General features: G+C 39.8%; 1 protein-coding gene across 1 annotated transcript; it reads left to right on the top strand.

Annotated features, from left to right (window-relative positions):
* Window positions 1–13,645: 13,645 nt before the first annotated feature.
* On the top strand, window positions 13,646–14,980 carry LOC141586624 (protein FAR-RED IMPAIRED RESPONSE 1-like). The gene is made up of 2 exons (XM_074407920.1): window positions 13,646–13,720; window positions 13,826–14,980. Exons 1-2 carry the CDS (start codon window positions 13,646–13,648, stop codon window positions 14,978–14,980), a joined length of 1,230 nt encoding a protein of 409 aa, XP_074264021.1.
* The last annotated feature ends 287 nt before the right edge of the window (window positions 14,981–15,267 follow it).

Raw genomic sequence — 15,267 nt, 5'->3', positions numbered from 1 at the left:
CCAGCTACCACCAAAATCCATCACACAAGCTCATAACATATCCTCAAGAGTCTTGATTGTTCTCTCTGTCGACCATCCATTTGGGGATGAAATCTTTGTACTCATCTTCAATGTCGTTCCCAAAGATTCCTGCAACTCTTTCCAAAACCTTGAGATAAACCTCGCATCTCTGTCAGATACTATGTCTTTAGGCACCCCATGTAACCTTAGCACATTCTTCCGATAGGCCATAGCTAATTGCGCTTTAGTCCATGTATCTTTCATTGGCACGAAATGAGCTGACTTGGTCAGTCGATCCACTATAACCCATATCATGTTATTACCCTGCTGACTCTTTGGCAAACCCACGATATAATCCATGGAAATGGATTCCCACTTCCACTCAGGTACCTCTAAAGAGCTGGGTGCAGTTGTGTTTGCTTTCAAGATTTGGAGACATTACCTTTATGGGGCGGCCTTTAAGGTATTTTCAGATCACAAGAGTCTCAAGTACATCTTCACTCAAAAGGAGTTGAACATTAGACAGAGGAGGTGGATGGAGTTGATTGGCGATTATGACATGGATATTATCTACCATGAAGGGAAAGCCAATGTAGTGGCAGATGCTTTGAGCAGGAAGAGTGTACATTTCAGATACCACTTTGTGACACCCCCATACTCCAAGTGCCTTACCAGGACCACTCAGGTATAAGAATGTCACCATCTCGGTTTCCCGAGGTAATGATCATCAAAAGACGATAAAGAAACAATACTTAAATAGTATAAAGTTTAGGTGATTACAATCCAAAAACCAAAGTAATAAATTACGTATACATGTTCTCAAAATCAAATGTCTATCAACTACTCAAAACTACAGCGGAAGACTCTATCATCTCGTGGTGACGCATCCCAGCTAGCCCATATGTCTCGACTCATACCTGCTCAACAACTGCTCACCATCCCCGAATGGATCACCACAGTTTTTTCAAAACAAAGACGGGGTCAGTACTAATCACACAATTATATATAATAACAAAAAGACAGAAATCAACACAGCTCAATTGTCACATTACCCAAACTCCAAGATCAACTTCTCATCACTGACTACACACTAAAGTGTGTAGCCCTGCCAGAGTACCCATCGCAACAGGTTACTCCACACCGCCAGTGGGGGACCGCAGTCATTCCCACCTAAGCCCCGCTCATCTCCATTGAGCGATAAACCCAAATCCATTAATGTGCACATCCCTTCTCTGGCGGGTTCCACAGAAGGCAAATAATGGGCGTGAAGCCACTCCCGCAAGTGACTCCACTCAGTCAGGGACGCACCCCGAAGAACACATATAGATACAATCAATCACAATCATCAATAGTAACCAATTCCGATAACTGTCACATTACGAGTATGATAATATACAACAACCACAACCAATAACCAACACATTATGTGACTAATACTGAGTAGGGAAACCCTACCTGGAATGCAACAACCAACATAACCGTCACATTACGAGTATGATAATATACAACAACCAAAACCAACAACCAACACATTATGTGACTAATACTGAGTAGGGAAACCCTACCTGGAATGCAACACAAGCAGACGATCTCAACAGCTGTATCAAAATCTCTCTTCTACGAATCCTCCTCCTAACATACAATCATATAATTACTAACAATACAATAACCAACAAAAACCCCCAATCCCCCAAATTAGGGTTTAAACAAACTTAACAAATTACTATAAAATTGGTACGTAGATCTTACCCTCGACGCAAGGATCACAATGATGCAAAGAACGATGAAATCCGGCCTCTCAAGCTCCGGGATTTGTCAATAACACGGATGACGCGAAGAACGTAGGTTGAATCTCCTTTTTAAAGTTATTAGGTTTGTAAAAGTGTATTATGAAGGTGACGGAAAGATTTATATATTAATCCGTGTTATTAACAAAACCCGTCGAATTATCACCCGTTAACCGAGCTACTCGATCGAGTAACTGACGTACTCGATCGAGTGCCACTTACTCGATCGAGTGCCCAGGCTACTCGATCGAGTACCCTACAGACAGAATACTATTTCTAAAATCAAAACACCCTTACTCGACAGAGTAAGGTCCACTCGATAGAGTACCCAGAGACTCATAAAACCGTAGTATTACAGGTATACTAATAAACAAATATCTAGCAAATATTATTTAGTAGAGATAAGGGATAATCTTGGGTGCAATCAAGAGGAGTGGCTTCTATACTTGGAGTCTTTGGAGGATCATCCTAATACTCATTATAGCTCAAGAACAAGTGAAGGTAGGAGACCTTACTTGTGCCCACAAAACCAAAATTAACAATGTAAGGGACATTGTTTTCTTATAAATCTCTTATTTTGTTATGCATGCACTAGATCTAAAGAACAAATAATTAAGAAGTTAATTAGTTCATTATTAGAGGAGTCTAATAAGAGGTAAACAAACCTAACATTAACTCAACAAATCTCCCCCTCCAACACAAGAGAACATAACCGAGGAATCAACCATTGATCTTTTGAAATTACCAGCTGCACACCCGAATTAGTATCCGGTCCCCACCCCTAACTCAATATTTCGGCCAATGCACCATGTACAGCCTAAACCCAGTCAATGACGTTACTTGACTCCGGATAGAAACCTCTTGCTCTCCACCTTTCTACCAGCAGGAATTTTACCTTTGCGCCTGTCTGTAACCTGAAAACAATTTACCTTCGTTGCCTTTTCCGCAAACGAAACACGTGCACGATTTTTCCGTTTCCAGCCATCATGTGAGGTTTTTACTGCATATGCATCCAGATGGTATAAACCACGACGTAGCTCCCCTTTCATTAGGATCATAGAACCCTTAGTCACTTTCATTACTCCCCCATGAACTTTACACCCATAACCCTCGGAGTCTAGTTGACTAAGTGAAATTAAATTATGCCGCAACTTTGGAACATAGGCAACCTTGTCCAAAATGTGCACCACCCTATTTGACATTTTGATTTTCACCACCCCAATACCCATGACATCAACTATTGAGTTATCAGCGAAACTCAATTTCCTAGCCACGCCTTCTTGGAGCTCCTCAAAACTATCCTTCCGGGTGCAAATGTGATTGACACAACCAGAATCTAATATCCATTCTTCCTTGGAAGACACGTCGTTCACATCCGTGACCGTAAATATATCACTACCATCGGTAAGGAAACAACCACTACTTCCTTCACCGGCAACCAAGTTGGTGTCGCCCTTGTTTTCTTCATTCCCGCCATTCTTAGGACAAAACCGCCTAATATGCCCAAGGTCACCACACTTGAAACACTTCACATCATTATTCCTAGAAGCGTTCCTGGATCGAGACTTGCCATGCTTCGATCCATCCTCCCTGTTAAACGATCGACCTCTCCCATCTCGAGCAACTGCAACTGTACCCATACTGTCACTCCGTACCCCAGCCTTGTCCTTCTTCCTCGCATCAAAGGACAATAAAGCTGTTTGTGCTTGCTCCGCCGTTATGGTGTCTTTACCGCACAAAATAGTATCCACATAAGTCTCATATGTGTCCGGGAGAGAATTGAGGAGTAATAACGCCTTATCTTCCTCCTCAAGCTTTACTTCGATCTTCTTTAACTCGTCTAACAGTCCATTGAACAAATTCACATGTCCAATTAAATTATCATCCTCAACCATCCTCAACCGATATAACCGCCGCTTCAAAAGCAACTTGTTGGTCAAACTCTTCGCCATGTAGGGTTTCTCCAACTTTTTCCATATCACTGATGGAGAGTCGTCATCAAGAACACAATTGATGATAGAATTTGAGATGCACAACCTAATAGTACATGCACACTTAGTGCAAACCTCTTCCCAGTAGGCATCACTCATCTTCTCCGGCTTACCGTCAATTCCTTTCAAGGCTCTAGCCAAGCCAAAATGAACCAGGAGATCCTTCATCCTTCTTTGCCAAAGGGTGAAACTACTTTTACCATCAAATTTTGGTACTGCAAATTGAGACCCCATAATTGACATCCTTGCCAATTATAAACCAGCCACCGGACCGAGCCTAGTGGCTCTGATACCACTGTTGGGAAATTAGCGCCAATCTCCCACGTGCAACGGAAGCAACCAATCGACAAGTAAATCGTAAAAGTAAATAAATGTAAGCAATATTAAGATGAGACAATATTTAGGGTCAAACCCAGGGCAAAACTGTAATACTCCGTATTTATAAGTCTTGGGGTACTCTATCGAGTAGCCCTTACTCTGTCGAGTAAGGGTAAGTTGCGTTTTAGAATAGTTTCTGACCTGTTGGGTACTCGATCGAGTAGCTGGGGTACTCGATCGAGTAAGGGGGTACTCGATCGAGTACCTTGGGTACTCGATCGAGTGTCCGGTTTTACGGGGAGTTTTCTCGGGTTTTGTTAATTATGCGATTAAGGTATTTAAGCATATTCGTCATTGTTTTAATTCACTTTTACAAAACCTAAAACCCTGTTTAAGAGAGAAAGCAACCAGTTCATCTTCCTAATCGCATCCTTAGCAATTCCGGAGTTCGGTCGGTTCTTGTGGTTATCCATATCGTTGAGTTCCCTGCGTCGAGGGTAAGCTTTTAATATAGTTTTTATAATGTTTTGTTAAGATTGGTTAAACCCTAATTTAGGAATTGGGGGTTTTGGTGTGTAGTTTGTGATGTGTAGTCTTTATGTCTTTGTATGATAGGAGGAGAATTTGTAGAGGAGCCGTTTTGATACGGTTTGTAGATACCGTCTGCGTGTTGTGCTTTCGGTAGGATTTCTACTCGTATTAGTCCCATAATGGGATATTGGTGATGTCTTTGTAGTTAGTTGCTTGATATGATGATTGTGTTTGTAATTGTGCTTGTGGTTGTGTTGTTGATGGTTCTCGAGATGCGTTCTCGGTTGAGTGGGGTCACTTGCGGGAGTGATCTCACGCCCTAGTTTCGCCCTTCGTGGAACCCGCAACGAAAGGGGATGTGCACATTAATGGACGGGGTTATCGCTCGTACGATGAGCGGGGCTTAGGTGGGAACGGTGCGGTCCCCCATGGCGGTGGTCCGGTGGACGGTCGGTATTGAGACGATGGGAGTTGGTGGTGTGTGTGTGTGTGTGTGTGTGTGATTGATTCATTTGTCTGTTTATCTTATTGTTGATATATGTATTGGATTGTGTGATTAGTGCGACCCGTTTAAATGTTTTAAAAGCGTGGTGATCCATTCGGGGTGGTGAGCGATTATTGAGCGGTGTGTGATATGACGCGTATGGGATAGCCGGGATGAGTCATCACGTGGCTGTTAGAAGTCTTCATTTGTGTCGGAGGACGAAGTCTAGTAGCTTTGATAGTTTAGTTTGTAGACCGTATGAGAACCTTGTAATTCCTTTTATTCGTTTTGGTTTGAACATGTAATCACTTAATCTATAATTACTTTAAAAGTACGTTTCTTTATTGTCTTATGATATTCAGTACCTCGGGCAACCGAGATGGTAGTATCCTTATACCTGAGTGGTCTGGTAAGGCACTTGGAGTATGGGGGTGTTACAAATGGTATCAGAGCGACGATTTTGGAACTGTAACAAATGAACATAATGAACATAGGGAGTCTAATAAAATGAACCTGGTGTATGTGTAATGAGAGCCCCTGATCGATGCTAGGTTTTGGGTGAGTAGGCGCCCTCACTTCAAAATCTTGGCCCCATGATACTTAAGCGAGTCACATGGTATGGGAACGTGGAGTCCGTGTGTATATGTGCGACGTGTATGTTAATTGTGCTGTATATGGTTTGTTGAAAGCATGTTGCATGATAGTTGGTAGACATGTTGGTTGGGATCGTTGGAAAAGTATATGAGAATGATGAATGATATGGTAGAAAAAGAAAGTAGTTCGTATATGATGATGTGTGATGAAGTGGATTTGTAATGTTGTTGTATTAGCAACATGGAAATAGGATTTGTAGTGTATGGGTGTGGTTTGTGTTATGAAAATTTAAAACATGCGGATAATACATGATTGAAAGTTGAATGTTATATGAGGATGGTAGATGGTAATGTTTGACTTTTGGTGAGTAGTAACATGAAGAATAGAGGTTCAATGATATGTGTTTTATATAACGAATTGGATGAAAAGCATGATGATTGTTTATAACGTGGCACTTGATAACACGAAGTAGATTATTTTGTTAATTGTATGAGGAGTCGCGCAGATTTGAATGCGTAGTTGTAATCATAATGTTGAAATAATAATGAATGCATAGTATGTTGGGGTATGTGAGATAACATGCGGGTAGTATTCACGAGTCTGCATGACTCGATCGAGTGGGTTTGATTCGATCGAGTGGGTACTTGTCGTTATTTTGACCAGAATCGTGTTTTTGGGCACTCGATCGAGTACCTCGGGCACTCGATCGAGTATGGGGTCACTCGATCGAGTAGCCGGGCTACTCGGTCGAGTAAGTCGAGATCGAAGGTCCTGTTTGGGTTGGGGTCGGGGCACTCGATCGAGCATGTTGGGCACTCGATCGAGTAGCCTCAACTCGATCGAGTAGGTTCTGTTACTCGATCGAGTGGGGTCTGTGCAGGTCATATGCGTATTTCGGGTCATATGTTTGTCTTTTGACATTCGTTGCATATTATGTTTAATTCAAAGGTGTTGTATTACTTCTTTATGCATTGTTTTACGTATGTGTTGGTCCTGAAGCGTAAGTTACCCAATCTTATGATGTAAAGAGTGGCACTATGATGAGTATGAGTTCGGTGGGGAGGACATGAGTTATATGTGATTATGATAGATGGTGGAAAAAGAAAAGGAAGATTGGTATAGTTTATTGAGGCATGGCGCACGTTTTGCGAGACGGGATGAGTGATATGATTGTGTGTTGAGTAATGTAAAAATAAGTGAATATAGACAAGGGATGATGTGAGTATAATGAACGTGAGAATGAAAAGATTGAAAGTAAGAATGTGGATAGTGGCGGGTTGAGATGTGTAAAGAGTTATGGAGGGAAATGGTTAGGAGTCGTGTGGGTTATGGATTTAGATAGTGAAAGTTCGTTTAAAGGGGTTGAGAAGAGTAATATATAGTGAACTTTGTGGAGACATGTCGCGAGGTGTAGTTGTAGACAGTGAGTGAGTTTGGGAGGTTTATTAAAAGATGAAACTACTGTGTGAGTTCCTTGGGTAATTAACGGTATTAAATGAATTCTGATTTCTAGAGATGTAAACAGGGAGATGCAATTGTTTGAACATTAAACGTTGGTTCTATGGATAGATTAGTGGCAAGTATGAGTGATAGCATAATAAGAGAAGATCCATGGGAAGAAAGAGTGAGATGATGTCGGTAGAAAATAATGGAATTAAGTTTTGGAGCAACGAAGGGGTAACCAGATTTCTAAAGAGTTAGCTAGAAGGAATAAGGAGTTGAACTATTAATTGGTATTATTGAGTGTAAACAGAAAAGAAGGATAAAAGTAAGCTGAGGAAAATGTTCACCGGAGCTATGTGATATAAAGATAAGGAATCATCGAAATGTGTGATGGTATCACGAGGATGTTAGCTAAAGGTTATATAGGAGTTTCAGGACAACATGATTGGTAATGAGTTTCGAGGAATTAAGGGAGTAAGAAGTTGGTGGAGCATTGGCACGATACGAGATATTTGGTGGAGAGTTGGATGACAATACAAATAAGTTAGCTTTGGGAATAATGTTGGGGTAATTTTGTGGATGGGTTTGATGTTCGTTATTTGCAATGTTAACCAAAAATGGTAGAAAAACCATGTTATTTTGATATGAGTGTAAGAGATTTGATATACGAGCAGCGGTGGCATTGTGGTGTTATCACTAATGACTAAGAGTGATGGAATATTAGAAAGGTAGCAATTCTAAAGAGGTTGATTTGGTAGGGACCTGATTGTTGTGTATGATTGTGAGAGGGTATAAGATGTGGTTAGATGAGGCGGACGCTATTAGTTGAATAGTGAAGGTATGGTTATATTTGGCAGGAAGTGATGGTTGTGCGAATGGGGGAATATGTTATGAGGGGCATATGAGTTAAACTCGGGCGGTGAGTAACCTTTTCGAGTGGTAACTTACGTGGTCGGGATTGACTAGTTGGTTGTGATTACTGGTCCGTGATTTGTGTAAATGTTTGTGTGAGGTTCGACCTCACAAGAAATGGTATGGTGTGATAATTATAAAGTTGTTTTATGAATGTTCTGTAATATATATGTTGGGCACGGTAATTTAATTGAATGATATCCAAAAAGGTAATAATTTGATTGATTTGACATGGCTAGTTATAATTTTATGTGTATTGATAACACATGTGTATTCCGGGAAATGGCAGAGAGGATGTTCATGAGATGCTTATCTGTTTATCCATATAATATGTTGCGTGGTGATTTAATAAAGTGGATTTGAGTAAGTTTTTCTTGTCTGAAAAGTTATGCTAAGTCAGTATTTATGGGAATTGTATGCGATTGTGATGATGTCTATCGGTGTGGTTGTGGTGCCTCGGGTGGTGATCCGGGCACGGTACATAGTCTTTGTGATGCGGGTATTTTCGCACTACGGTGTGGTTGTTGGTGGCGGTGTTGTGATGCCGTCACCGGTTGTGGTGGAGTAGGCGGGATGATTATGATTCGGGTTTTGAAAGTACATACCAATTATACATAGATTGTTGTTTTGTTTGATGTTGCTCTCTGCGAGTTTCGGATTTGTCTTTGATAGACAGTTGTCTTGTTTACTCATGTTTTCTTTACCAGGTTAAGTTGGGAATGAGGTAGAGTATGATATGAAATAGAGTTGTATATGTTTCGTTGTTGTCATGAGATAGTGATAATCTGTTGATGGGACACGATTGTGAGAGGTTGTTGCGGTAGTTTTGATCTTGTTTTCAGATGAGACATCGGTAGACATGGTAATGGAAAATGATTCGTGGAACATGTGTTGTAATGATCTGAAAGCGGCAGGTAGTTCATAATCTTTTGTTGAGACAGTGAGTGTAGGGTGTTGGGGAAATTAGTGTCATGTTAAGTTGTGTATGAATTTCGCGGTAATGAAAGAAAGAACTTGAGGATCTAGTGTGCGTGTACGTAACGAGTGCGGACCGTGAGTTATGTTTTACGGTAGATAAGTGCCTTACGTAGAGAGGTATGTTGTTTGGCAGTAATAATGAAGAGTGGGTATGGTGATTTGCTACGAGTTTATGGTATAGGTTAGGTGCGCTGCCGAATGAGTTGAGGAATGGGAAATGTTTATGTATGGGAGCCTTGGATATAAGAATGGTGAGCGTTTGGTTTATAGACGGTTATCTTTTACATGTGGTGGTACATAGGGTAATGAGATATAGATATGGTTTGGTATTAGTGAGTTACGAGGACGTAACATTTGTCTTAAGAGGAGTAGGATGCGATAAAACAGATTTTGATGGTTGTACATATGGTAATATATTCGGAAGTTGAGTCTTGATGCAGAATAAAAGATCGATTCGTGATTGTGGGTGATTTTATTAAAGGTCATGACCGTGCTTGTAGTAGCGTGATGTTTAGGAGTGTGAGAATATTTTGCTAGTATTGACAGTTGGATGATGAGGTTATGAGTGTGAGTAAACTTCGAGGACGAAGTTCCTTATAAGGGTAGTAGAATGTAACATCCTGTTTGATGTCTATGAGTGTCTTGGTATTGGATTTGATAGTTGATGATATTATGGAGCTAGCAGCATTAGAGGATGGTAGTTGGTTATGTATGGAGTTGGTATCGTGAGAGATATATATGTGGTAGATACGGTATAGTGAGTCATGTTGTGGAAGTAAACATAGTTGGTGGAGTGGGTGTTAAGAGTTCATGTTCTATGTTCGGTCGAGTTCTTGAGTCCTTAGCTAAGTTGTTGTGTCTTGGTCGAGTCTGTATGGTTGTTCTTTTATGTATGGGTTGAACTTCGGGGACGAAGTTCCTTTTAAGGAGGGAAGACTGTAATACTCCGTATTTATAAGTCTTGGGGTACTCTATCGAGTAGCCCTTACTCTGTCGAGTAAGGGTAAGTTGCGTTTTAGAATAGTTTCGACTGTTGGGTACTCGATCGAGTAGTGGGGTACTCGATCGAGTAAGGGGTACTCGATCGAGTACCTTGGGTACTCGATCGAGTGTCCGGTTTTACGGGGAGTTTTCTCGGGTTTTGTTAATTATGCGATTAAGGTATTTAAGCATATTCGTCATTGTTTTAATTCACTTTTACAAAACCTAAAACCCTGTTTAAGAGAGAAAGCAACCAGTTCATCTTCCTAATCGCATCCTTAGCAATTCCGGAGTTGGGCGGTCGGTTCTTGTGGTTATCCGTATCGTTGAGTTCCCTGCGTCGAGGGTAAGCTTTTAATATAGTTTTTATAATGTTTTGTTAAGATTGGTTAAACCCTAATTTAGGAATTGGGGGTTTTGGTGTGTAGTTTGTGATGTGTAGTCTTTATGTGCTGTATGATAGGAGGAGAATTTGTAGAGGAGCCGTTTTGATACAAATTTGTAGATACCGTCTGCGTGTTGTGCTTTCCAGGTAGGATTTCCTACTCAGTATTAGTCCCATAATGGGATATTGGTGATGTGCTGTAGTTAGTTGCTTGATATGATGATTGTGTTTGTAATTGTGCTTGTGGTTGTGTTGTTGATGGTTCTCGAGATGCGTTCTCGGCTGAGTGGGGTCACTTGCGGGAGTGATCTCACGCCCTAGTTTCGCCCTTCGTGGAACCCGCCACGAAAGGGGATGTGCACATTAATGGACAGGGTTATCGCTCGTACGATGAGCGGGGCTTAGGTGGGAACGGCTGCGGTCCCCCATGGCGTGGCTGGTCCCAGTGGACGGTCGTATTGAGACGATGGGAGTTGGTGGTGTGTGTGTGTGTGTGTGTGTGTGATTAAATTGTCTGTTTATCTTATTGTTGATATATGTATTGGATTGTGTGATTAGTATCGACCCCGTTTAAATGTTTTAAAATCTGTGGTGATCCATTCGGGGGTGGTGGCGAGTTATTGAGCGGAGTGTGATATGACGCGTATGGGATAGCTGGGATGAGTCATCACGTGGCGGTTAGAAGTCTTCATTGTGTCGACGAAGTCTAGTAGCTTTGATAGTTTAGCTGTAGACCGTATGAGAACCTTGTAATTCCTTTTATTCGTTTTGGTTTGAACATGTAATCACTTAATCTATAATTACTTTAAAAGTACGTTTCTTTATTGTCTTATGATATTCAGTACCTCGGGCAACCGAGATGGTAGTATCCTTATACCTGAGTGGTCCTGGTAAGGCACTTGGAGTATGGGGGTGTTACAAAAACCTTCCAAACCGGAAGTAAAACCCACTAGCCAAATCGATTAGAATCCACTATAATAATAGTACCAGTACAACGTAATCGTCCCAAATTAATACCAATTCGAAACTCACAATAATATAAGATAACAATAACCTCTAGCCCTCCAGTAATATTAGTCAATGCCACTAATATCACCCATAGAGTAACCTCCTAAATTATTGTATTATAACACTCGTTATACTGCCTCTCACCCTCAAACCTCGACTGTAATTTTATTTATTTACTAGTCACCTTGTTTGATTATAATTTTGTGAGATATCTTTTCCAAAGGATTTGACATCCTTTATATAGCCACGTAAAAGTGACGTTACAACTACCCATCATAAATCACCTTACGTTAACAAAAAAAATGAATTAAGTAATTCATTCGTTTCACCAAAAGCTCAAGCAACTTTCACGCAATGTTAAATAATGAATTAACATCCATTTAACATCACCAAATGTTACATGTGCAATGTAACACTTCCCATTAAAGCTTGTGTTGGATGTTTTAACTCAACACTACTTGTTGTATGATTATTCACTACTCAACCTTTGGTTAACTAGAGTGTGTTGTGTATTTCGTCCACCAAAATTCTTAAACTTGGTGGTATGTTATGATCCATTATTTGTTATTTCCGTTCAAATATGGAACAGTGAATCTTATTGGTGAATAAGTTGATAATTGTTGTTGTGGATGCTCGATGGGGATTGGGCGTGATGAAGATGGATGAGTAGAAGTCAAATAGTCGATCACTTAGTTGTCTTTAATTATGAGTTAAGGATACGACAGGGACTTTAACTTTACATTTTTTTTCCATCATCAACCATTGAAATAAAATCCATCCCTCAAATACACTTCTTCTCATCAAAGCTCCTTGCTTTGATTCAAACGATAAAATTTTAAAGAATTTATTTGATTATTTTGAAGATAAGATGGAGTCACTAAGGGAAGAGTGAGTTAATTCAAAGAGGAAAGTATTCAAAAGGTATACAACTTACTTTGAAGGTAAGGTAGTGCCATTGATTAATTTGAAGACAAGACCTATTGATGACAGGGAATAGAGAAATAAATTGGTAGTTGATCTTACGAAGAAAATGGATAATCATTTTCTAAAGTACAGTAAAAAAAAAAGCTTTGTTAGATTTAATTAATCACACGAGTTAACGGAAACTTAACTGCATAAGCGTTGAATTCCTTAACTGGTAATTTTAATAGTTTAGGTTCTCAACTTACCCAACTTACCCTTATCTCCTTTGTTATTATTTACTTCAATTTTAATTAAGACTTCCGATGTATCCTCTTAGCTAGTGATTATCAATGATTGCAAGACAATTGTTCTTTTAATATGTACTAACTCGGAAAACCGAGATAGTAACTCCCTTATTTACCCGGAATGTCTATTGAGGCTCCTGGATAAATGAGATTGTTACATTGCAGGTATTTTAAGATGGCGTTTGTTGAAGTGTTGGATGTAGGTGAGGGATGCGGACGCGATTGAGGTTTATTTTAGTCAATGTATGACCGATAGTATTATATAGTTGTATTTCACATTTAATAATCGACTTCTCTGTAATTAGTGATGGTATTTTAGTTGGACTAAACTTATAAAAGGACTTGTTGATTAATAAATTATTGTGACGTTCTGTTATTGTAAGTTTTCATGACATTGTCTCAATTATCACCCTGATGATAATAGTTCAATTTATCTGAAAAGCCTGATAAATCCTAGATAATCAGGGGTGCACAATTAATTACTAAAGATCGCCCCTAAAATACTCATCTCGCCCCTAAATTTCATTTCTTTTTCTAAGTTTGCCCTTCTCTCTACTTTAACTCTCTAAAATTTTTTTTTCGGTAAATCGTAAATGAGTGACGGTAATCCTTTTTTTAATTATCTATTTAATTAGTACAATAATGAGAGTTCGTACAATAATGATGAAAATCGATTTCAAAACGATTGGAATGCCGAACAACATTATCGGCTTAACGATCAACATTATAGTTACGGTAACGGTGAAGGAAGTGGTTATGGAGACGTAGTAACACGGGAAATTACGAGGAACAAGCTGAAAATACGCAACACAATGAAAACACGCAAGACAATGAGGTATTATACGCATTTTCGTACATTTTAACGTTTTTTTACGACACACGTTTTTTATTTTCCAGAAAATACGTATTCGGGTGAGATTCACGAAATAACCCAGGCTAATTCGTGTAAAATTCACGAAATAACCCAGGCGGATTCGTGTAAACCACACGAAATGACCCAGGCCCAATCGTGTGATTTACACGAAATGGCCCAGGCTCATTCGTGTAAACCACACGAGAAGGCCCAAGTTGTTTCGTGTGATTTACACGAACTGGCCCAGGTTCTTTCGTGTATTTCACACGTTCAGGCCCAGGCTGTTTCGTGTATTTCACACGAATGGACCAATTTTTTTTTTTTTAAAAAAAAGGTTGATGAATTTAATTAGGAAAATTTTGAAGATTCCGGTGAAGAGGATGTAGATTACAGTGATATGTTTGTATTTGAGCATCCGTTTAAAACATTTGAAGAAGCATTTGGTCGTTGTGATGAAGTTGCATATGGGTTAGGTTTTCATTTGGTAAAGGCTAAGTATCACATGGAAAAGAGTCCTCCGTATAAAATAGTGAAATGTGAGCGGTACGGACCTTACAATAGCAAGGCTAAGGATCCCGAGAAACCGCAAAGAAAATCGAAGACCAAAAAATTTATGTGTCCATTTGTAGTAAGAGTGATAAAAAGAGGTGAAGGTGTGTGTATTGTTGTTCCGAAGTGCGGGGTTCACAATCACAAGTTTGGAAAGTTTCTAGAAGGTCATAGATGTAGAGCGAAATTTACTGAAGAACAGAAAGAATTGATTAAGCAGTATCGGCAGTCTCATGTGAAACCGGGGATGGTTAGACATGCTTTTACGCTTAGGTATCCTGATCAACCGCCTCCGATTCTGAAACAAATGTATAATGAGAATGCCCGATTGAGTGCAAAGGATAGAGATGGGAGAAACAGTGTGCAATATATGTTGCATTTAGCGAACGAAGCTAACTACCTTAGTGAGTCCATCAAAAATCCTCTAACAAAAAAACTTACACATGTTTGGTTTACTCATCCAGAGGCGGTGCAGATGTTTAAAGCGTGGCCAAATATTATTCTAATCGACTCTACCTACAAGATAAATATGTACGGTCTTATATTGGTTCAATGTGTAGGCGTCACACCTGTTGGAAAAAGTTTTTTGATAGGTTGCGCGTTAATTGAGAACGAGGGTACCGATGGGTATAAGTGGGTTTTGAGAAGGTTAGAGTCATTGTTGGAACTAGGTGTGAGGCCAACAGTCATAGTTACGGATCACGAGCGTGGTCTAATTGCTGCACTCCCTGCTGTATTTCGTACTTCCCATCATTTTTTGTGCTTATTTCACGTGTACACTGCAATTGAGGCTAGAGCAACGAACATGGAAAGGAATGGTAATTTTGGGAAAGCGTTAGCACTTGGCGCTTGGAAAAAAGTTGTTGAAGCTAAAACATTTGATGAATGTAACATGGACTGGAATGAGTTGAGAAAAAATATTGTGGTCATCCTGCACTTATCATTTATCTTCAGTTGACATGGTGGCATAAAATCCATTTGTTTGGAAAATGTTTTACTAATTTGGTGCTTCATTTTGGTAACACAACTACGTTTAGAGTTGAGTCCGCTCATGCTCAATTGAAGATGTGGTTAGGATCAGCTGAACTTACTCTTGACAGTATATGGAAACGGGCTGATGTTATGATTCACGGGCAACATATTGAAATTCGTAAAACGCTGGAAGATTCTATAAGCAAGACGGTTGTTACTAACATGTATTATGGGAATATATTTTCAATGTTGAGTGGAAGAGTTTCGGCGACC

This window comes from Silene latifolia, chromosome 1 (genome assembly GCF_048544455.1).
Source record: "Silene latifolia isolate original U9 population chromosome 1, ASM4854445v1, whole genome shotgun sequence".
Classification (NCBI taxonomy): domain Eukaryota; kingdom Viridiplantae; phylum Streptophyta; class Magnoliopsida; order Caryophyllales; family Caryophyllaceae; genus Silene; species Silene latifolia.
This window is presented reverse-complemented; position numbering and strand designations above follow the sequence as displayed.

Excerpts from the sequence above, each read along its gene's own strand:
- LOC141586624 (XM_074407920.1), top strand. The coding sequence starts at position 13,646 with ATGGCCCAGGCTCATTCGTGTAAACCACACGAGAAGGCCCAAGTTGTT. Across the intron at positions 13,721-13,825 it reads ATTTACACGAACTGGCCCAG|GAAAATTTTGAAGATTCCGG; the intron begins GTTCTTTCGTGT and ends GAATTTAATTAG.